At 51.3% G+C, this 23,315-nt stretch overlaps 1 protein-coding gene across 7 annotated transcripts in view; it reads right to left on the bottom strand.

Moving 5' to 3' along the window:
• Positions 1-9,676: 9,676 nt before the first annotated feature.
• MEF2D (myocyte enhancer factor 2D) overlaps positions 9,677-23,315 on the bottom strand; it is a 90,171-nt gene continuing 76,532 nt past the window's right edge. For 4 of the 7 annotated variants that reach the window (XM_072984264.2, XM_072984263.2, XM_072984270.2 and 1 more), the window contains 3 exons: positions 21,467-21,596; positions 16,003-16,231; positions 9,677-14,728 (listed from right to left, as the gene is read on the bottom strand). In XM_072984264.2, the coding sequence (XP_072840365.2) occupies positions 14,398-14,728; positions 16,003-16,231; positions 21,467-21,596 (690 nt within the window). In that variant the 3' untranslated portion in view covers positions 9,677-14,397. The remainder of the gene's footprint in view (positions 14,729-16,002; positions 16,232-21,466; positions 21,597-23,315) is intronic. The other 3 variants (XM_072984272.2, XM_072984266.2, XM_072984271.2) reach the window with 1 other exon arrangement.

Raw genomic sequence — 23,315 nt, 5'->3', positions numbered from 1 at the left:
CAAAACGCGCGTTCCGAAGCTGGCAAAATTGAAAAAAAAAAAGGGGGGGGAAGAAAGCAAGGATTTTGGGGGGAGCGGGAGGAAGAGAGGAAACTAAAACGACGAGTGGCACAGAATCCCCCCCGACCTCCCGTCTCTGGAAATGGATTTGATCCGGGAAAGCTCACCTTGAAAATCAACCCGCTAGTCTTCAATCTTTTGCTTCAAATATATTAAAACCCTCAATATCTTAATTTTTTTTTTTAAAAAAAATTGTGTTGGCTCAGGTAGGGGGGAAAAGTCTCAAAGTTTACATTTTTTTTTCAAAAAAGGAGGGGAAACAAACAAAGTCCACCACCAATAACACTGTTAGAAAAAAATTCCATTAGAAAAAAAATCAATGGGGAGGGGTGGAAATCTAACCGCATCTATAAATAGGGCCTCTGAACGCATCGGATACGAAAAAGGTGAGTTACTTTCGGCCGGATCTCCATAAAAAATTACTCCTAAGTATCCCCATCTTTTTTGTTTCGTATCTTGGATTTTTTGGCTGGAAAACTTCTTTTTATCTCAGTTTCTATAAAAAGGAAACTGATATTGAGAAATCTGGACATTTACTTCTCACAAACAGACATAGTTAGGGAGGGGTGGTGTTGGGTGGGAACCACTCCTTCTAAATCCAATCATCCCTGTAAAAATCATTTAGTTTAAATCCAACCTCCCTCCCGTATTTATCCCGGAAAAAAAACTCCTTTACTAGCTTTTCTTCTAAGTTTGCTTTCAGGGTGACTGATATAATTTGCTAAATGCCTGATACGATAATTATCAAAGAAATTAAGAGTCTCTCTCTCTCAAAAATTGTTAAAATTAAAATGACTTCTATTTTTAAAATCTTTTTTTAAAAGGGATTAGCCTTCGATGCTATATTCAACCCCATAAGGATTTTAACAGGGCAAAATATATAGATTTAAAGCACCAAAGTGTTTTTCTGTTTAGACGTTTAGAAAAAAATAATAAAGCTTTCTCTGGGGAGAAAAAATGAAGGCAAAACTCCAAACGGATATGTATCCATCTCAATTTCGGGTCTGTGTGTGTGTGTGGGGGGGGGGAGGAACAGACCTAATTGGAAAAGTGGAAAACCTTGAACTTCTCTCCCAAGATTTTGGTTATTAGCTGCTCCACCTACATTTCACCTCCAAAATTAAAATTAATTCCATGTCTTATAAGGCGCCGACCGCCTTTTTTCTTTTTACTGTATTTGTTTCTTTTTAAAATGCTTGGTATTCTACCTTGGGGGGGCGACTTTCTTGTTTTGACTGCAAACCGTCGATTCGGAATGAGCTGGGCTGGGCGAGGTTGCCATCTCTCTCTGGCGTCCCTGCTCCTGTGCTCTTTTACGATCCACCTACGACTCCAGGGTGGGTTAAAAAGAGAGAGAACGTGAACTGATTGGTGATAACGGGGGGGGGGGGGGATAACGTGTCGGCCATTCACACGCTGTGGTTCCCCGGATTGGTAGAAAAGGGGCCGCTAAATAAAACAAATGAACAAATAAATAGCAAATAAAACATTCTTTGTTCTGCTTCCCTCTCGCTGACCTCCTCTTTCTCTCTTCAATTTACACCTCCGCCTTTCCCCCTCCAAGGACCCAAGACGGCTTACAACATAAATCATTAAAAAAAAGTCCCCCCCATAGATTAAAAAAAGTAACACTTTAAATACACTATTAAAACGCTGTTAAATATATTTTCCTCAATAAAACAAACACTAGATTTACCCGATTTTAAAACTCAGCCAAAAAAGAAGTAACCCCCCCCCCCCCAATTTAAACATCCCCACCTCCTCCGTCAGTCCGTGCGCAAAAGCCGGAAAGAAAGAAGCAGAGCGCAGGTGAGGCCAAAATGAAATCAATCCATCCCTGAATCAGGTGAGCTTGCTTGCAAAAAAAAAATCCCCGGTCTGGGTTATTTCAGGAAGGACATTCCCAGCTTTTGGGCCCTTGTTTTAAATTAGGAACCCAAAACTTTAGGGAAGGATTTCCGTTTGGCGACTTTTGTGGCGGGGGGTCCGCCTCGTTCCCCTGCCTAGCCTCGACGATCTTTGGCCCCTTGTCCTTTGGGTGCCGATTCTGACCCGCTGCCTTGTCTTGTTTTGTTTTACTGCGCGGTGGAGGGAGACCCACCGAAACCCCCTCTCTCCTCGCTGCGGGCTGCCAGCGTTTATCCTCAACCAAACTGACCGCGCCTCACGGTCCCACAGGGCTCCTCGTTTTGTTCGCCACCGACTCACAGGGAGACATCCTTCTTCGGGGTAGGGGGGAGACCCCACCTGTGTGAAAACGAGGTCCAGAGTTTCCTCGCCCGGGCGGTTCCCCTGGACACGTGTATCGCCTTAAGGGGCTCCCTCCCCTCGGAGGGAAGCCTGGCCATTCCCCATCTCTTGATTCCTTATCTAACCCCCCCCCCTTTTCCTCCCCCTTTGGACAGCCCGCAGGATAGACTTTGCTCGCGTCTCAGCCATTCACACATAATCTACATGCTTGCGCGTGAGAACGTCGCCCGGCGGATGAGCGCTACAAACTGGGCTCACGTGCGCCGTGTTTAAAGGACTGACTTCTCCTCCGGGCGAGGCCTTCCGTCAAGCGCTCGGCGTTGGAAAGGATCGCCTCCCAGGGTTTTAGGATCGAACTGTCGTCTTCAACCCCAAGACTGGGTTGGGCAGATTTTTCTTTTCTTTCCACTCATCTTGAGAAGCCGATGTGACCGGGCGCTTTCTCGCTCTGGATCGGGCGCAGCGCAGCCTGCTTTTGCTTCGGAACCAGAGGGGCGGCGTCTGAATTCCCCACTAATTCCGAATTGAACCCGAAAATAAAACAGAGGTGGTGCTGGAAATGGAGGAGGCCCCGCCTGGGGTCTTGTCTTCACCCGGAGCAAGCCGGTCCAACCGGGCCTCACCCTGCAACCCTGTGGTCCCCTTGGGAGCGTCCCTCTCTGCCCACGATCCTAAGGCAAGCCCTTTCTTTCCCGATCCTGAGCTGGCCGATTCTCCTTGGCGGGATTTGGGGTGCAGGAGGAGAAGCACAGAAGTTGCTCCTAGAAATAAAGATTTATTTAAAAACAAAAACAACCAAATCTATTAATGTGCGCCTGGGGTTTTAAATCGGCCCTTTCTACCAATGAGCTCCAGGCGGTTTAACATCCCTCTCTTCCCCCTCCCCTCTTCCTAACACCCTTGCAGGGTAGGTTTGGGAGCAGAGAGGAAGATGGAGAAGGCCATCTCAGGGCCTGGTGGAGATTTCGACCCCTCAGGTAAGAACTGTGGGTATTAATGGAGACGTTAATCTGAGGAGGGGCCCCCACCACACGCCCACGTAGAACCCCCCCCCCAACTCTCACCCTGAAGCAGCAAACCCAGCCGTGGCTCGTTTGGACCCCCCAAGGAGGAAAAGAAGGGACGAACGTCTTTTTTTTATGGGCTGCTTTCCTCACAGGATCAGGACCACCATGAAGCCGACTGGACAGGTTTAAAACCAAAATAAGATTTAAAACACTCTAAAATATTAAAACACTGAAACAGAGCGGAATTCAACAGTGTAATGAAAATGCAATTAAAATTAAAAGCACTGAATTAAAAACAGCAGTCCCCGTTTGTTTTAAAACCGTGAAAGATATTATAACCTGAAGGTTCTTGAATGACTCCCGAAACAGAAAGACCTTCGCCCAGCTGCTGGAGGAGCGGGACGGTTGTCAGCTGGCAAGGAGTTCCACAGGCTAGGCGTGGCTGCCAAGAAGGCATTATTATTATTATTATTATTATTATTATTATTATTATTATTATTATTATTATTATTATTATTATTATTATTATTATTATTATTATTATTGGAAACTGTATCCAGATTAGAATTAGAGCGTCACATAGCAAACACAATAAAACACTTAGAAATTTGAAAGTGAGCTTGTTCCTGTGTTTGGGCATGTCGGGCACACGGGCCCATGGGAGTATCTGTGGATTAAAATCCAGGCCTGAACACTCATTTATTCCTGAGGACCGTCTCCAGGAGATTGTCCATCCCCCCCCCCCCACGTTTGGCTTTTCAACCCACCCACCCCCTTTACTCTGGAGGGCAGCATCTTCCGGGTTGAACCAGCGACTTCGGCTGCCTTGGCCGATATCCGGCCTTTGTCAGCCCCCCTTCCTCTCGGACGTGATCCCTTCTGCCCTTTGTGACCCAGAGAGAAGGGGTTAATTTTGTTGACGGAGGGCTGGCTTTCTTTTCTTCCCCTCTGCCCCATAAACCCTGGTCTCTGGGGAGCACCCTTGGCCACCGCCAGGCGGCATGAAGTGGGTCTTGTCCAAGAGACAGCGGGTGGGGGTGGGGGTGTGGGTGGGGCTGTTGACATAACCAGACCCCCCCCTCTTGTGACCCGGCTGGACGCAGGTAACGAATTGGCCAGCCGGAAAAGGCCTGGCGGGGTGTGGGGAGGGTGTGGGGCAGCCCTTCTTTCCAAAGGAGGCGAAGAGCAAGTGGGGCCTTCCAGGGCAGGATTCCACCAAGACGGATCGGCCTCGGTCGCATCTCAAATTCCCGTCGGTATCCCTTCTCCTCCTCGGCTTCGCTGCCTGCATCTGGTTTCTCTTCACCCCCTTTTTCAGGCCCATTTCCTGGTTCTTGGATCCTTTGGGTGCGCTCCAGAATTTGGCCCTCCTCCTCCTCCTCCTCCTGGCAGAAGCTTACTTGCCTCCACCCCTCCCGTTCCCCCATCCTCTCCTGCCCCCAAACTGCCTCAGCCAGGGACAGTGGAAGGGGTCTGTGTGTGAAATCCATGGCGGCCGGTGGGTGGGTGGGTGGGGAGCATTTCTCATCCCTTTCCAGACGGTGGCAGGAAATATCCGGGCTCATTTCACCAGCTTGGCTCAGACAGTCAGACAGACAGACCAAAGGAAAGGGGGGGGGGAGAAGGGAAGGGAGGGATGTGAATCATTCCTGACTCATTCCCAGGCCTCTCCCTTCCCGGACCCCCCCCCCACCTCTCTCATCCGTATGCAAAATAGCATCCAGACAGGCTGGGCCTTGCCATGGAAACCCAAAGCACTTGGTGAGAATTGGGGAAGGGTGGGGGGTTTTTTGAAGGAAGGGGGAGACTCAGGGCTAGAGAGGGAGGGGGACTGGGTGGGGGCGCCTGTTCTCTCCCTCCCTCCCTCCCTCCCTCCCTCTCTCTCTCTCTCTCTCATGCTGGGCCCGTTTGCTGGCACCAACTGAGATGAAAAGTTGGCAGGCGGCGGGGGGGGGGGGAGGAGGAGGAGAACAGAGGCCAACTGGGTGAGAGTGGGATGCAGGAGACAAGGGGAATGAATGGGATCACATATTAGCTGGCGGGAACGGGGTTCGTGCTCAAAAGCCCATGTCCCAACAGGGGGGAAAATTACGCTTTGGGGCCCTCACTCCGCCGGTGGACCCCCACTTTTTCCCGATGGTCTTAAAACTTGTTTTGCATTTCATTCTCAAACCTGAAACAAAAGGGAACGGTTTAAAAACCAAAAGTGGGCCAGTGAAAGACCATATATTAGCCATTTGTTTTTGCTTTTGTGTGTGTGTGTATGTGTGATGGCATTCATGTTGTTGTTCTTCAGTCCCCGTGGACCAGAGCACGCCAGGCCCTCCCATCTTCCACTGCCTCCCAGAGTTGGATCAAATTCATGTTGGTCGCTTCAATGACCATGTCCAACCATCTCACATCCCCTTCTCCTCTTGCCTTCACATTTTCCCAACATCAGGGTCTTTTCCAGGGAGCCTTCTCTTCTCATGAGATGGCCAAAGTATTGGAGCCTCAGCTTCAGGATCTGTCCTTCCAGTGAGCTTTAATTCCTCCTCACTTTCTGCCATCAGAGTGGTATCATCTGCATATCTGAGACTGTTGATATTTCTTCTGGCAAACTTAATTCCGGCTTGGGATTCATCCAGTCGAGCCTTTCAAATGATGTATATAAGTTAAATAAGCAGCCTTGTCGTACTCTTTTCCCAATTTTGAATCAATCCGTTGTTCCATATCCAGTTCTAACTGTTGCTTCCTGTCCCACGTATAGGTTTCTCAGGAGATAGACAAGGTGGTCAGGCACTCCCATTTCTTTAAGGACTTGCCATAGTTTGTTGTGGTCTACACAGTCAAAGGCTTTTGCATAGTCAATGAAGCAGAAGTAGATGTTTTTCTGGAACTTTCTGGCTTTCTCCATAATCCAGCGCATATTAGCAATTTGGTCTCTAGTGCCTCTGCCCCTTCGGAATCCAGCTTGTACTTCTGGAAGTTCTCAGTCTGAAGCCTACCTTGGAGGATTTAGAGCATAACCTTGCTAGCATGTGAAATAAGTGCAATTGTACAGTAGTTGAGGCATTCATGTGCAAGATATCAAAATAGGATCTCCCCCCCCCCATGCTGTCCAGCAAAGGGTGAGTGGGGGGACCCCCAAGGGGCTTATGCAGTCTTCCTCCAATGCCCCTTCAAGCTGCTGGGAGAAGATTTTTCTTTTTCCAAGCAGAAAAACTGTTTCCCTTCCTGGAACTCCATTGCCTTGTTTGTGTTGGGGGAGTGGGGTGGGGTGGGACAGGGGTCAGCGGACAGCAGAGGACATGTCCGGCCGCTGAGAGGGCCCTGCAATAGAATAGGCTTCGTAACGAGCAGAGGTCAAGAAGGCCGCAGAGCGCTGACCTCCCAAATGGAAAGCGTCAGGTCTTTCCATCTCCGAAAGGTCAGGCAGGGCGCAGTGCACACACATGGCCACCAGAGGGCACCCTGGAGAACCAATGAGTGCTTTAATTAGACTGAGGTGTCCAACGAGGCACAGAGCCAGCCAGCAGGGGGCGCCCCCCACGTTTGGAAACAGGGACGCCTTCCTTGGACAAACTTCAATGGGCTGCAGGGCACAGATTCAGCCACTAGAGGGCAGTCAAAGATAAGCAATATTATTTTTATTTATTTATTTATTTATTGTATTTATACCCCGCCTATCTAGTCATTTCGACCACTCTATTAGGCTATTTACCCAAATTTGCGGAAGGAAAAAAAATAGGCAAAAATGGGAATGGGAAGGGAGAACAAGGACAGGCGTTTTGAGCGGCTGTTCCCCCCCCCCCCCCGCCAACCACTTCCCCAAGTCCTTAATTTGGCCAACGCACTCAGGTAGAATAACATACATCGCCTTTTCTTGGTTGGCTCTCAGCCCTTTGAGGATCAAAGGCCATGAGTTTACAGGTCTCAGATGTATAACAATTAATAATTAGATTTGGGGGGGCAGGAAAGCTCAGTGGTTGAGGTCTCTGGCTGGTGAGCCGGAGGTTGGGAGTTCAAATTCACCCTGGACTCGGATGACCCCGAGGGTCCCTTGCCGCTTGGCGGTTCTAAGATGATGATGTAGCCATCCGTATTGCAGCCTCTGATGGCCATGCAAACTCAGGCTGCTGGTCTTGGGTTCCCCCCCCCCGCTAAGGTTGTTGCGCAATCAATTCCAGTCTTAAAAAACCATTCTCACCGGGGGGGGGGGGGACGGCTCCTGGACAGAGGTGCAGACTTGTGTGGGTTTTCTTCCCCCTGGATCTTTCCTCATTTTGGGAAGAATTCTGAGAGTTATGGTCCAAAACTATACATCTGTACACTATCATTAGGAATTAAGGCTTCCATAGACAGGCCACGGCCTCAGGCTGAATCTAATGGGGTGTGGGGGTGGGGGTACCCCTTCCGCTCATCTCCACCTGTTCCCTGCTTCTGAAAGGCTGGCCTGTTCCCTGCAGGATCCTGGGGCCCAAGACATAACCCCCCCTCTCCATCCTTAGCTCAGTGGTTTGGGTCTCAGGCTGTGGAGCCAGAGGTCGGGAGCTTGATTCCTTGATGGGCTAAACTCCGTGCTCCGCACGGCCTCTTCCAACCCTGCAGTTCTGATGAACTTTGCTCGAGGGACTGGCCGACACGGAGCAGGCCATTCTTTAAACCCCAAACCAAGCTTGGTCTGGTCTTGAGTCCGACCCCCTCCTCTTGCTTGCTCTTCTGACCCCCCTTACCTGAACCACAGGTGACCGCCACACCCTTTGCATGGGCATCATAAAAGCATCATCCTGGCATGGACTCAGGGTTTTTGGGTTTTTTTTTCCGGAGTGGCGGCACAGGACTGCCCCTGCTTTCCTTTATATATAAAAAGCATCCTTTCCACCAAGAGACTTCTTTGTCCCTCGTCGGGGATCAGAGGTAGAAAAACTCTTCCGTTTATCTCAATTTTACGGCAAGCAATCCCTCTCCCCTCAAAGCCTCATTTCTGTACAGACGCATTTAATTTCCCTTTGAAAACCCTTATCTGCATCCTTAGAACAGAAATGGGGGAAGGTATTTTACATGCTTAATCCCTCCCCCCCCCTTTATTAATTTTTTTCCGGTGTCTTGTTTTACTTCCCGTTTCTTTTAATGGCTTGAATGGTCACATAAAATGCAGCAAGTAAATAGATAATATAGTCTTAAATACCACAGGAAGATTGGAGAGCGCGGGGAGTGGCAAAAATCCATGGTGCCGTCTTAAGAGAGGACAACCAACATGCTGACTTTCGAGTTCAAATCCCAGCTCCCGACACCTCTCTCTGGGGGTGACCTTGGGCCATGCTTTGTGTGAAAAACCTCAGAGGTGGTGGTTGTGGGGGTGACAGAGGCTCCCCACAGAGAGAATGGTCGTTCGTGCGTAAACACACCAGGATTCCTGCATCGGTTCCAAGCCTCCCCCCCCCCCCAAATGGATGTTGAAAAACACCAATTCTAGAAAACACTATTTTAATAGAGAACGCTAGTCATAACATGGTCTCTGGCTCCCTGTCGTGGCCAGTTCTGGTAACTTCATCTTTAGAACCTGTATTTCTAGGATTTTGCTTTTAATCTTTTAAATGTTTTCAGACCGTGGATAACGGAATCAGTGAGTACGGATCTCCCACCCCCAGATTAAGGGGGTGTCCTCCTGTAATTTAGAACCGCAGAACTTCAAACTACAAGATCATCAAAACTACCCCCTTCGGCCGATGTAGGAAGTCCCGGGTGGGTGGGTGGAAAGCGCATGGAGAATATCTGACTCTTGACATTTCTTCGGTTGGTGCACCAAATCGGATGAAAGCCTGCTGCTGACTTGGGAGGACAGGCGCGTATACTAAAAAAAACAACCCCGAAACCGGATATGGAGAAGATGAGAGGAGGAAAGCAAGATGACTTATGGGTCTCGAGGGGGGAAATTTCACCACCTCCCCATCAGGAAAAGGGACCTCAATTCTGTCTGAGTGGCCAAGATTTCGCAGGGAGGGTGAACCCAAAACAGAATCGCTCCTCAAAAATACATGGAGTTTCCATTTTAAAGTCATTATATGGCCCATATTTGGGAGGGGGGGCTTCATTTTCAAGGAGGGGCCCCTTTCCTCTTAAACAATATTCCTCCCTTCGAACCCTACTGTCAGGTTTTCAACTATTCAACTTTCATGAGGACTAGGAACGTACTTTTAAAACACCGAAACGGTTCTAGCACAAATTTTCAGGGCACCTAATGGGAAAAAGCCAGCTACTAATGAACCCGACCCCTTCCTTCTTCCCCCTCCCCTCCGATATATGCCAATTTGTGGGTCTAAAGAGGCCTTGCTTTCTTGTACTTCTGATTTAAAGGAAACGAGCAGAAACAGATGTTGGTTAAGTAACCACACTTTTAGAAAGTAATATATCATTTTTTAAAACATATCAGTGCATACTTCTTATATGAAAATATACACTATTGTATTTCATTCTCAAAGAAAAAAAAGGAAACATTTAAAAACCAAAAAGCGAACCAGCCAAAACACGATATATTAGCCATTTGTTGTCATTTAAATTGTGTCTGTGTGTGTTTGTGTGTCTTTAAACGCTACACTTTGTTCAGGTTACACTTTTTTTCTTTTTTTTCTTTTTTGTAAATATTTTCTCATCATGCATTGTACATTTTTTTCTGTAGCCTTTGAGAATAAATAAGCTCCTTTATTTCCCCCCACACATCATCTCTAAAAACTGCAGCATTTTCAACTAAAGTCATATTTCTTAAATCGTGCAATTTTTTGTGTTTCGTTTGCAACATCCCCTTTTTTTAAAAATGGAAAATATATAATATAATATATATATTTATATTTATATTTATATATAGATAACTTTTTAAAACTAAAACCCTATACAAACGCCAATTTCTTCTCTTTTTTTTCTTTCCAAATTAAAAAAAAAATATACACAATGTAGCTGTCAACAGTACGGATGGACACAAGCATTTAAAATTAAAAGTTTCTCCAAGAAATATATTTATAGAAATACAAACAAAGGTGTTGATTTTTCTTTTTTTCCCCTAAAGATTGTCATTCTTCTGAAAATGAGGAGGAGGAAGGGGAGGGGGGAGGCGCCGAGAGAGGAGATTATACAGTCCTCTCGTGAAACCATGGAGCGAAAGGACCCAGATATGTGGGGTAGGGAGGGGGGGAAAAGAGGGGGCACAAGAGAGATGCTTTTTAAAATGCCCCACCATGAAAAGGGTCACATCCTGCAAGCACTCTTAGCTTTGGAAAGTTGTCTTTCGACAGCAGGCCACTGGCTTAACCTTTGGCAACTAATAAATCCTTTATATAGTGCTGTCTCCAACCCTTAAACAAAACAAAACGAGAAACACACCTTTTGCCACCCTTATGGATCGATGTTCTCCCTTTTCCCTCAACCACGTTCTCTACTCCAAAGTAGAGCCACCGAACTGGACACCAAGAGCACTTCTTTCCATACCAAAGAAATCCCTCTCTTAGGGGCTGGGGGTGGGTGGGTCTCCTTGGGAGTAAAAGAGAGACCTCCCCCCCCAAGCAAATGCCCGTGGTGGTGGTGGGTCTCCCAAGGAGGAGTGGGGAGCGGGGGGGAGGGAGATTCTTCCCCCATTGCGGTGTTGCAGGAGGGAGGGAGAAGACGACAAATCGTGCCACATGGATGAGGAACCTGTCACCCCATGGCTGGGTGGAGGTGAGGGTTCCAAGGAGGTTGGGGGGTGGGTGGATTGGGCTCGATTGGGACGGCTGAGGAAGGACGGACCGTGGAGGAGACACCTGGGGTGTGTATGTGTGTGGATTCCTGGACCCAAGAAATACAAAGACAGTGGCAGCTTTTTGCAAGGTTGGTGGCATCTCCCAGGCTTGGTTGGCATCGGAGGATATTCCCTGGCATGGATGCTCAATCAAAGAGAAAGCCCCAAAGCCTTGTTCTTTTCTGCCCAAGAGGGAGCTGAATAGAAAACCGGCCACGAAGACACACACCCCCTTTGTGGGTCCCCGGTCACGACCCGCAACGGTGGCAGGTGGTGCAGAAGACGCCCCCTTCTCCGCACAAAAGTGGCCACGGCTAGGGCAGGACCCCAAAGTCCTTAATCCCCATGCCTCCTGAAAACCACCCACGGGGCAAGGAGGCCACGCCACGTGGCCTGCCGTCCGGGAAACTGAGAGATGCCTGGGAATGACGTCGAACCCAACGCCACGGCGGGCCAGTCCAGCCGGACGCTCCTGCGTGGCAGCTCGTGGGACAGAGGAAGAGCCGTCATCTCTCCGCCTGGGCCTCACCCTGGCTCCACCGAGGTGTTTCCGGGCAGCCCCTTTGGCACAAGATTCCTGAGCTTAACCACAACGGGCCTCTTCCCCCCCCCCCCCGTTCACCCGAGGGATGTGGGGCTTTTTCGAGGGGAAAGGAGAGGCCGGAGGAAGCCAACGGCCGACCCGCCTCCTCGGCAAAGCTCCACTCGAGAACCGATTCTGATTTTGCCAAAGGACAGCCATCGGGTCCTAAACACACCAACCCCCCCCCCGAAAGGTCAGCTCCCAAAGTGAGTGGGCAGGAGGTTGAACGTGGAGCATCATCGGCCACCCCCTTGCTTCCCTCCAAAAGTTTTAATCCCTCTTCCACGTCTAAACCAGAGGACCACGGACGGGCACAACCCGACCCACCTTCTCGGGGTGGAGGTGAGCCAAGATCCGCTTCACACATTACATGCCAACACCCAAAAACTCGGGCTACTGCCCTCAGTTCAATCATTAAAAAAAAAAAAAAAACAACCAACAGAACTGACCGCAAAGGTGGTTCCAATTAATAATGATGATGATGTCATGCCATCAAGTTGATTCCGGCTTAGGGCGACCCTCTCCGGAGTTTTCTAGATGTAGGACATTAAGAAGTGGTTCACTAAGGCCTTCTCCCCGTTAGGGAGGCGGATGTGAGAACAAGATTTCCCACCCAAAGACTTCTGCCAAAAAGGAGAGAGTAAATCACAGAAAAGCCACCTACGATCCTCAGCACCCATGTTCTCTGCTCGGTGTTTAAAAGCAAAGACCGAAGGCGACGCTTGCTCTCAGCAAGGAGGGCATCTACTCCGTTGTCAATCAATGCAAGCAGAATCCGTTGCACAAACCAGCCCCGCAGATGGAGAACGGCAACCGACAACGTTGGGGATCATATACGTGGGCCAAAGTATTTTCCTCCAAAGTGATAGTTTCCCATCAACCCACCCCGTATAATTACCAATTCATGATCTGCAGGAAACTCATTCGATTAAAGGACAAAAGATTCTGCCAGATCCATAAAAGGGAGGCGTAAAAGAAAAAGGAAAGGGGACCGGGTCTAATAAAGGCACCACCCCGAATCCTGCCTTTGCCTTGGTGTGATTATTAAGGATCACCCAGTTTTCTCTCTTGGCTTGGCTTGGCTTTTCTGTTTCAGCCACTGGCAGGGATCATAAAGGTTCAGGAGGGACAGCCCCCCCCCAAAAAAAGCATGGACTGACCAAAGTTCCTCACTGAGGCAAGGCTTGGGCATGTGTGTGAAGAGACCCCGGGAGGGTCGCACAGGTGGCAGACCGGAGGGGGCCGGGGCTTCGCGGGCCCCTCCAGACAACCACCTTCATGACCTGTCCCTCCAAGGACATCTCACCTCACCAAGGGTCAAAAAAGGGAAGCTTCAACGGGGAAGGGGATTCTGTAAGAAAAGAATCGTTACCCTGAAGCTTTTTCTCAACGGCTCCAGTTTAAAGCGGTTGGTGTGCACTTCAAGGGCCCCGATCCTGAGGCTGCCCCAAGAGCCGTGGAAGCAGGCGTCAGCAGGGTAAGCCCCCCCCCCCGTATGGCTCTCTCTCTCTCTCAGACCCAGACGTAGCCCCCTGCAATCCATTACACCCCCAGCACAAAACTGGACCACAATCCCTCGACAGCGCGCGTGCTGGAGCGGAGCAGTGCGGGGGAGCCCTGGGGGGGGGGAAATCTCACCGTGTCTGAAACAGGACAGGCCCGCCCTGGACGGTTGGTGGTGATAAAACAAGGGTCAGAAGCCCAGTGGGGGAGGAGCATGACCGCCCCTCGCATTCGGCTCCGACGGGGGGGGGAACCCGGGGGGTTTGTTCTTGGAGGGCATGAATGGGGTGAAGCAGGACCCCTCTGGCGGAGGTCCAGGAAGTTCGGAAAGGAAAGGAAACACAACCAAACCCTGAGCCCCGGATTATCTATCAAAAGTTTGGGAAACCCCGGATCCGAGAGGCAAAGTCTCTTTAAAGCTATTGCATTTCTCCAGCCTTCGTGGACCAGGATTAAAAGCGGATTCTCAAAAACGACGTCTCCCTGCGGGACGGTGCCGGCTTCTCCCTTCTTCGGACCCAGCGAGGCCAACCCCAGAAGCCGGCTGGGGGGGGGGGCCTCAAGGCCGCCTTCCTCGAGTGGACCCTCCCGTCCCGTCCTTTCCCCCCCCTCCGCTCCAGCCCCATAACACGTCTAAAGGCACTCTGCTTCTCTCCCCATCAAGACGGCGTGGCCGGGACGACCCAGGCCCCCTTCCCACCCACACCCCGTCCCCCCCCGAACCCTGACGCTCCGTCGCCCGCCCGCCCGCTGCCCGTTCAATGCTTTCTCGGATCGGCTTCCCCGATGCCGCGGCCGCCGCCCAAGTCCTGATGATCCCCTGGGATTCCAGCGGCCTCGAAAAGAGTCTAGTGACCAGAAAGGGGTCTCTTTTGTGTGTGTGTGTGTGTTTGTGTGTGTGTGTTTCGTTTTAAATATAACCTTTAACGGATCCCAGGAGAATTCCCCAGGAGCCATTGATGGACTGCATAATGTCGCTAGAACGGACGTCTACAAAATCCTAAAGCTATTTCTCAGGCAGTTTATAATAAGTCCCCACCCCACCCCACCCGCTTTCCCAGCCAGCCCGGCCCTCCCTCCCCCCCCATGCCGCCCCTTCCCTGCCCCAAACCTCCTTTCCCGGACCAAACGCTGCCTGTACCCCCACTCCTTGGAAACCCACGAACAAGAGCCCAAAGCAGCCCTCGGGGAGGGGGTGGTGGAGGGAGCCGGGCCTCGGGGGGGTGCCCCCAGGGGGGCGGTTATGTCACCCAAGTGTCCAGCCGCAGGCGCTTGACCGAGGGGTTCTCGGCCTCGCCGTCGGCAGTGGGTCTCATCACGCCTAGCGAGGAGGCGAAGTCGGCTCGGGAGGGGTCTTCCCGCTCGCCGTTGCCCTCGTAGGAGCTGGCGTTGCTGCTGAGGCTGTCGACGGGCGAACGTCCTGTGGGCTCGTGCCGGGGCGCCTGGGGGAACGTGGAGAGCGGGGTGGCCGTGTTGCGTTCCCGGTTGGGCGACACCGGCTCCGACTTGATGCTGATGTTGGGGTTGGTGTTAACGGTCAAGGTAGTGGCGTGCGCGAGGTGGCTTCCTTGTCTGAGGAGAGAGAAAGCGGGAGACGCCCCTTCATTTCACCTTGATTTATTAAAGCAGCTCCTTGCAATACAATCTCCAGGGCCTCTTCCTTTTCTAAATCCAGCCTGAACTGACCTTACAAACCTTAATATGTGTCGTCACGTCAATTCTGAGTTATAGAGAGACCCTTTTTGTGGCTTTCCAGATAGAGAAGACTCCGGAGGGTTTTTCCCTTCCCTTCTTCCGGGGTTGCCCTGGGACTCCTGTGCAGCTTTTGCCCCCAAGGCCATCCAGGCTGGCTCTTCTCTCCCAGAAGCCCCAGTGGGGGATTCGAACTCCCAACCCTCTGCCTCTGCCTCCAGAGGCCCAAACCACGGAGCTATCCGGCCAGCTAATAATTGTGTGCCATCAAGTCGGTTCCAATATCAGGCAACCCTTTCCTCACAGACACATGAATGTGGCTCACCTGGGAGGAAAGGCCTCAGTGGGAAAGCTCTGAGGCCCAGCTAGGCCGAGCTCCGCCCAGGCTTCCTGTTCCTGCCCCAGTGCTAGCTGGGAACTTGTTTCCTGAATAGGAAACTAGGCAGAACGAGGCCTAGCTAAGCCTCGAAGTCCTCCATTTGAAGGCTTTTCTCCCAGATGAGACACATTTAGGTGTCTGTAAGGTCTGCACATGTCAGATACAACGCCCAAAATGGAGAATTATGGGATTTGTAGTCCAAGAAATCAACCCCTCCTGGCTGTGCTTCTGCCTGTAGGCTGTTCAGTTTTCATCCACGCTGAAGCAGGAGCTTCTGGTCCTATCCTTTTTTTTTAAACTGGTGTGCTTTTGAAAGGATTTTAAAGGCAGGGACGTCTTAATATTGTCATGTCATTGTGCTGTCTTGTTAACAGTTTGGCCTGTTTTGACATCTACCTGCTTTCACCTGTACCAGCCACCAGGTCTGGACGAGCGAACGGAAATGAAGGCTTTGCCGAGAAGCCTTTCTTACTCCACACCATCCATCCACCTTGGCTACGAAATCAACGGGCCACCCTTTCCTTCAAGCTCAGCTCCACCCTTGCAAAAGGGTCTCAAGAACAGTCCTGGCCTTCTTTGCTTAAAGGGCTGTTTACTAGAAAACCCTTAAGGATTTTATGGATTCATGAGAGGAGAACTCTTTTGGCTCCCACACTTCGAAGAGAAAGGCTCAACCTGGTTGTGTATTATTAGCTGACAGACGGTTAGCATTAGCGCATCTATCACCACCCACCTCTTTAGGCTCACTAACCCTAGCAAAGTGCAGCGCACTTACATTAAGTTACTTAGTGATACGGGAACCAAATGTTGCTGCTGCTGCTGCTGCTGCTGTTGTTGTTGTTGTTGCTGTTGTTGTTGTTGTTGTTGTTGCTGCTGCTGTTGTTGTTGTTGTTGTTGTTGCTGTTGGTGCTGCTGCTGCCAAGCCGTGATGTTGCCCAGAGACAGACCAGTGGGGGAACTGAATGCCGGGAGGGACGAGAGGTCTGCGCTGGTCAGCTGATAGTCTGAAAGGAAAAGGGTGAAGTGGGTTCAGCATCACAACACCTCCGCACATCGAGGCAGGAATTCTTTACGAACCCATTACACACACACACACACACACACACACATTTCCCTCTGGCCCCTCCTTACTCTCCCACTTTTATTTTTTAGGGATGTGCCCTCTGGATTTTTTTAAAAAAAAATTTTTGGACTTCATCTCCCAGAATCCTCCATTCTGGGAGAGCCACGCCTACAGGCCCCTGAATTTCACTCGCCCGGAGGAAGACTTCACTTTTGCTCACCTGGAGAAAGGCCTAACCGGAAGGCTTCTCAGCCTGCCCTCTAGCACTGCCTTCTGCTTATTTGCTTTCTCATAATCATTTTCCGTAATTATCAGGCCAAAGCAAAAATAAAATAAAATTAAAAAATAGACAAAAACATGGCAGCCCCTTGAAGACTAAGCGCTATGTTTTAATGTGAGATTTCATGGACCACGTCCACCTCCTTGGACACACGAGTTGGGACTGCATAGCAAATATTTATACAGTTTATATATATTGCCCCAACAATATATATTTTCCGAGCAGCCGCAACTCATGTGTCCGAGGAAGTGGATTTGTTTAAAGCTAACATGGAAACACACAGCGCTTCGTCTGGAAGTGGCCACCATGTTTTCGTCTTCTTGATTTTTAACTTTTCTTTACATTTTACATTGTGAATTTCGTTGTATGGGTATACTGTGTATATACTTACAATGACAATAAATTATATTATATATTATATATTATTTTTGCCTGGTGGGCTCACACAGACTAACACGGCTGCCGCTGCTAAAACTATTGTTTTCTGTAATGTCACTGATTAGCACTGTTATTATTTTTGAATCCCTCTCGGGGGAGCAGAGTACGAAACATGTTAAATAAATAAACAAACAAACAAAAAAGCCAATAACATTTAACAACAACTACTAATGTTCCTTGAAAATCAATCCTTCCCAGTTCTGGGATAAAGAAATCCACCATACCCAACAAACATATTATTGCTGTTAAACTAGTAACGGCAATAATAGACTAATAATTATATTAATACCAATTATTATTTTTATCACCGACACCAAGCCAATTTAAAGCCGATTTGGTCATCCTGAACACAGCAGACCCAGTGAATTAGTGACAGGTCACTGCTGAAGCAAATTCCACACATGTATTTAATCACTTCCTCTAGTTGAGATTCAACGGTCCTGGAATCAGTCGGACTGAAGCTGACGACAAGGAGGCATGCTGAGCCCATCTTGAGACGAGGTAACTTCTATGAGGACTTTTAAAGGGCCCCAAAAGATGGCTAAGCAGGGGAGGAAATGCTGCCTTGCCCACTTCAGTAAGGCCTCAATTATGATTCGAAGGTCGTCAGGGTCTCGCAAATGGACAAGCGGCCCACAGGCAAACCGAAGGACCCGCTCATTTTTAAGAAAAATGCAAAATTCCTTCTGCTAGGCTGGAAATCCGCCTGGCTGGGGGCTGTTTGCACCGCTGGCAATGATGATGTGCCAAATACAGATGGGACCCTGGGCTATCCGGGCACCGTGTGTGTGTTCTGCCCGGGCCAGGAGGAAAGCAGGGCATCTCCTCACCCCTTGGTGCCAAGGCCAGAGGAAGGAGGGTCTCCGTGTCCCTTTGGAAAGGCGGCGAGGAGGGCTGGGCCGGGCCGGATCCCACCACCACCGGCCACTAGATGGGAGCCTCAGCTAAAGAGTCGGGTGGCGAAGGGAGGGCGAGCCGGCCGGCTGCTTTCCAGTCAAGCAGAGAGCGAGGCAACGAGGCAAGCGGTTACTCGGGGCCCGTCCTGTGGGTCCCACCGGGTGGAAGCTGAAGAACTTGACATATTGCCTCCCTCCAGGCGGTGGTGGGGAGCCGGCCGGCCGTGCCGGCATGCGGGGCAGGCATCATCCTGTGCAGGCGGACACAAGAAAGAAGGGCCCAGCGGTGGCGGCTGTTTCCCTCTTGATCGGTCATGTCCGGCACGGATGGACAGACTCACGCACCGAGGCTCCTCCGCAGCCCTTCTGAAGCTGGCCAGGCCTGGCAGAGGGCGGGAGGGATCCCCCCCCCCGGATGGGCTGGGGGGGCAGACCACGCCCCCACCCTCCCTTCTCCAAGCAGAGAAGAACAGGGAGGTTGAAACAAGGCACCTTTCCTTTTCAAAACAAGGATGTCCGAGAGTTACATTTCAGAAACAGTCAACAGGACCGGAAATAAAAGTGGATGTGCCGAGGTAACAATGTTTCCAGGGACTTTACACATTGATTGTAAAGGGCATTTTAAGGCCAGTTTTTTATGTTTTGGGCTTCTCTCATATCTAAGGTGAGAAAGAACAGATACGGCAAATTGAGAGGGAGCGTTTAGGGGGCTACAGGGGAAAAAAACCACCAAAGATCTACTGGGGTTTGTTTATTTCCCACGGCTGACTTTCTTTGTCACAAGTCTGGGTAAAGGGACGGACCAAGAGTTGCGCAATCCAGCTGGTTTACACCTGGGGAAGGCGAGAAAGGGCCTGGCAGCTCTGCTTGGGGAAGCGTTGGGGTGATGGGCCACCCCGCTGCCCGCGACTTAGGGTGACCTCGTAAATGAGTGACTTTCAAATGGCCCATCCTCAACAGCCCTGTCCAGCTCTTGCAGATTCAAGCGTCGTGGCTTCCTTGTTGGGAGTCCATCTGTCTCGTCTTGGGGTCTTCCTCTTTTCCTGCTGCCTTCTGCCTGGTCTTTTCCAGAAATATTCCTGCCTTCTCCTGAGGTGCCCAAAGTACAGCAGCCCTCAGCTTCAGCATTTTTGCTTCCAGAGAGAGTTCAGGCTGGATTTGCTCCGGGACCCACAGGCTAGTCTTTCTGGCTGTCCACGGCATCCCCAAAGCTCTCCTCCAGCCCCGCTTTTCAAACAGGTCAGCTGGAATTCAGGCTCTAAATAGTCCTAGAAATTTTGAGCTTAACTCCAGCAGCCTCACGATTGTGTCTGAGAGACTCTCAGGATTTCCCCGTTTGGAGAAGGTCTCTGGTCTCCTTGCAGGAGTCAAAGAGAGTTTCCGAGATAAGAGTCGTCCACCGCTCTTCAAACCTCAAATTCCAGGACTCTGTGGGGAGCTTCACATGGCAGGTAAAGCGTTCTCAACCTGCTGTCCCCGTGGAAAAGTGTGAGCGTTACGAGGGCCAAGAAACCAGGAACGGTGTCACCAACGCCTGGATCATTCTCCCCCTGTCCTTCCCCCCCATAGCAAACCACGTCCCTCTTCTGCTCTCGAGCGAGAAGGGAGTCCTGGCCTCCCCAGGGGGCTGCTTCCCCACACAAGGAGGTGTCAACACCCGAAGTTTCTGGATCCCACCCTGAAATCAAAAGAACTTTCATGCAGCGAAACCCCAGCCCGGGTCTACCTGCAACGGAGGGACGAAGCAGTAGACCTTTGGTCTAGATGGGCAGGGTAGAAATCCAATCAAATAAATAAATAAATAAATAGAAGCACCCCGTTTCTCCTTTGCAATCAAATTCCAAAAGATTTTTTTTTAAAAAAAGCACCGAATATTTGAAGTGGTGGGGGAGGGCTTTTCCCCTCCTCCTAAGAAGCCGCCGGGCTCAGAACAAGTTTCCCTCCAGGCAATCCTGCTGGGTGGCTTCTCGGGGGTTTGATGCAAACACAAAGCCGGCTCTGAAGTTTTGGTGGCCACCCTGCTGCCCCATTGCGACGCCCCACCCGGGCCCTTCCCATTCTTGCTATGGGAGTGTGCAGTTTCTGCAACCCTTCCTCAGCTGTCAAAACCTCCAAAAAGCAAAAAAATAAAAAAAAAAATTGGAAGCAGCTGCCAAAACCTTTTGGTGGGAAATTCAGAGGCATCCAGTTGAGGGGTGGGGAAACCCATAAGATTCTCTTCCACATCAAGGGTGCCCGGGAGGGAAAGGTGCCTCAGGCCCCTTTCAAAGGGCAACAGAAAGCTCTCCCAGGATTTGTAAGGAAAGACACAATTCTGATCTTCAACACAACAACAAAATCAAGTTTCTAGCCCTTAAGAATAAATCTCAAACACGCCAACAATGCTCACCCACCTAGCAGCAACATAAGAAGTGAATTAACTGCTGAGTGAAGGCGAGGGGGGCTTGCCTGCAAACCACATGCAGCCACCCTGTCTACGGCACTACAGCTTCCATCATCCCCAGTCAGGAGAGCCTGCAGAGTCCCACCCCTGTCCTAGAGGAACAGAGGGAAGGTGGGGTTCTGCACTTGGTTTTTGGGGGGTTGTCAGGGGACCCAGTGTCCCACGCAGATCCAAGCACTACAAAATGAGGTTCAACAGCCTCCTCGTGGACTCCCGCAGATGTGCGCCTGTTCCTGGGTGAACAGCCAGGTGGGGAGCGGCCGGCCTGCTCGTCCAGTCGGGGGGCTTGGACCCAAACCTTATTCCTCGGCTGCCTCTGCCCGAGCCTTGCCAGCCTCTCGCTCTCGTCTCCTGAGGGACACGGCGCTCCTCATGCCTTGCGGCAGCAAACCATTCGCTGAAACTCTCCCTCGCACCTCCGGGGAGACTCACCAGGGTTATCCGGTGGCCGCTTTCATAGACTTCAGGTCACGGCTTCCACGGACGTTTGTGCCCCATTAAACCCTTTTGTCTTTAAAGTGCCTTAAAGGTCTCTCGGCCCTCTTGCCAGACCCTTTTGAGAATCCAACCCCGGTGCCCGAAATCAGCCCCTTCTTTGACCTCCCCAAGAACTGCTTGACGAAACCTTGGTGTCCTCCAAGAACGGCCACTCACGTTTTAATGAAAGTGAATTCACAGCTCCACTTCCACGCCCCCCCACTCTCACACACACTCTTCCCCCCCCCTCACAAAACCATTTTCAAGCTACTGTGAGCATCACGGCCGTCTAAGGTCTTGCTGGTTTCATCTGCATTTCAGACCCTCTGTGTGGCCTCTGAAACCAGGCTGCAAAAGTCCCCCCCCCACTTTTTCTGCCTCCACCCTTAAATTGGGGGGGCCTTCCCAGCTTCTCAAGGGGCACCAGGTTGGTCCGGTCCCTGCCGAAGGTCCGGCTGGCAGTGGAGACCACACTGTTCCACACCGACTTTAAAACCAGCTTTGAAACAGGTCTCAAAACGGCCTGTTTCAGAGGAACAGCCTTGATTATTTTACGGTCTGTTGTTCGGCCAGCGCCGGGGATGGAAAAACGAGGCATCGGTGCTTTGCCTAAGAGAGGAATCCGCCTTCCCTCGGCCTTACCTGTGCTGTAGGCGGTGGGCATGGCCGAGAAGGGCAGCCCCTGCGTCAGGAGGCTTGGGGTGGCCACCGAAACCACCGGTGTGGTGAGCGAGTGGGTCCCTTGGGAGACGACGAGGCGTTGTGTGTTCTGCTGGGGAGACGCAGAGAGAGAGAGAGAGAAGCGGGTTGTGAGAGAGTGTTCCCATCTTTTATTTTGGCCCCTGGGGCTCCATCCTAGGAAAGGCTGGAGTTTGTAGTCCACAGAGGGTCCCTGAATCCTTGGCTTGAGGGAGGGGCCGACAGACGCCCGCCCACCGATCCCAAGGATGCTTTGGGCGGGGCTGTGGCACCAAACGCAGGACTGAAGGGGCTCCAGCCATCCAGGGTAGACGCACTTAGGGAGGACACTTCATTTCACAGAGGCAGCAGGCAGGCTGCGGGTTTCAGTCCGAACTTGACAGACCCATACTGAGGGTGCCAGACTCTGTCCTAAAAACGGGTCCAGTCTATAGGATGGCTCCTTTAAAAGGGTAAAAATAGGGAAGTCTCTTCTCTGCCCCTTCCATAATAAAATAACAAGCTGCGCGACACCTTCCTTGGAAGGCACCCCCCCTTCCCCATGTTAACGAGCCGCTCTCCGAGGTAAGAAAGAAGGTACAGCTCCGTTTGAAAAGCAGCCTTGGGAAGGGATTTGGGATGCACCACAGAGCCGAGCAAGGGGGTGCTGAGGAAAGAGCAGGATGGAACCCTCAAGGAGCACCGGTATGTCTGAACCCGCGGGCACAGGAGAGAAGCAGGGTGTGACGCAGGCGATGCGCCTCTCTCCACAAGATGCCTGCCCTTCCTCCTCCTCGGAGAGTCCAGACTCCTCTCCAGCCTCCGTTTTGCTGCCCCTCAACATCTCCCCACCCCACCCCTCTATCTCTCACGCGCGCGCACACAGCCAGCTTGACTCTTCCAGGCGTTTCGCTCGGCAGCTGGAACGCCCCCACTCCACTCTAATCGCAGCATTCAAAAAGCAGAAAGAAGCCTCTCCTCCCTGGGGGTGTTCTTCGGTGCCAGGGAGGGCTGGCTTTGGGGGGGGGGAAGCGATTCTGCACCTTTGCAGGGAGCAAAATGAACAGGGCCACCGAGCGGTCAAGACCTCCATCTCAGGCCTTGCCTCACGTTGCCCACCAGAAGCCTGGGACATTTTCCTTCCTTTCTTTCACAAAGAGCAGAAGGGTCGAGAGAGAGAGAGAGAGCAAGTACCAACAACAGGCAAGGCAGGCAAGGAGGAAGAAGAGAGAGAGAGAGAGAGAGAGAAAGGGGGAGAGGGATGCAGGCATCCACCAGGCGAGGCATGCAGAGAGACGACAGACCCAACCAGGCACTCCTTTGCCCATGCAAGCTGCGTCGTGAGGAAGGGAGGCTCTTCCTCCCACGGAGACAGGAGACGATTAGCCTCAGGAAGAAACCCCTGAGCGCCCATCGTCCAGATATCGGAAGGGCTGTGGGGGGGGGGGGGACACCCAGATCAAGGACCTCGGCTGTTCGGGACCAGAAGGGTCTCCCTGGGACTCTGGCCGGCTTTTTCCTCTTGAAGGGGCTTGAATGAGAGAGCGGGCGGCTGCCGTGGGACGTGGGATTCTCGGCCCTGGCAGCCAGGTTGGGATACTGGGATGTGGGGAAACGCTCCGAGCACCCCCACCCTGCGATGCTCCGATTCCAGGCTGCGTGGCTGACAGGCGGGCGTCCAGGAGGGAGGGGGGAGACCGGACAGGCGGGCAGGAAAGCCGTTTCCAAAAAAGGGAACCCTTTCCCTGCATCCATCAGGTGGGAGTTTGTGTGTGTGTGTGTGTGTGTGTGTAATGACTCCTGTGTAAAATGC

The sequence above is a fragment of the Pogona vitticeps genome, chromosome 15, assembly GCF_051106095.1.
Source record: "Pogona vitticeps strain Pit_001003342236 chromosome 15, PviZW2.1, whole genome shotgun sequence".
Classification (NCBI taxonomy): domain Eukaryota; kingdom Metazoa; phylum Chordata; class Lepidosauria; order Squamata; family Agamidae; genus Pogona; species Pogona vitticeps.
This window is presented reverse-complemented; position numbering and strand designations above follow the sequence as displayed.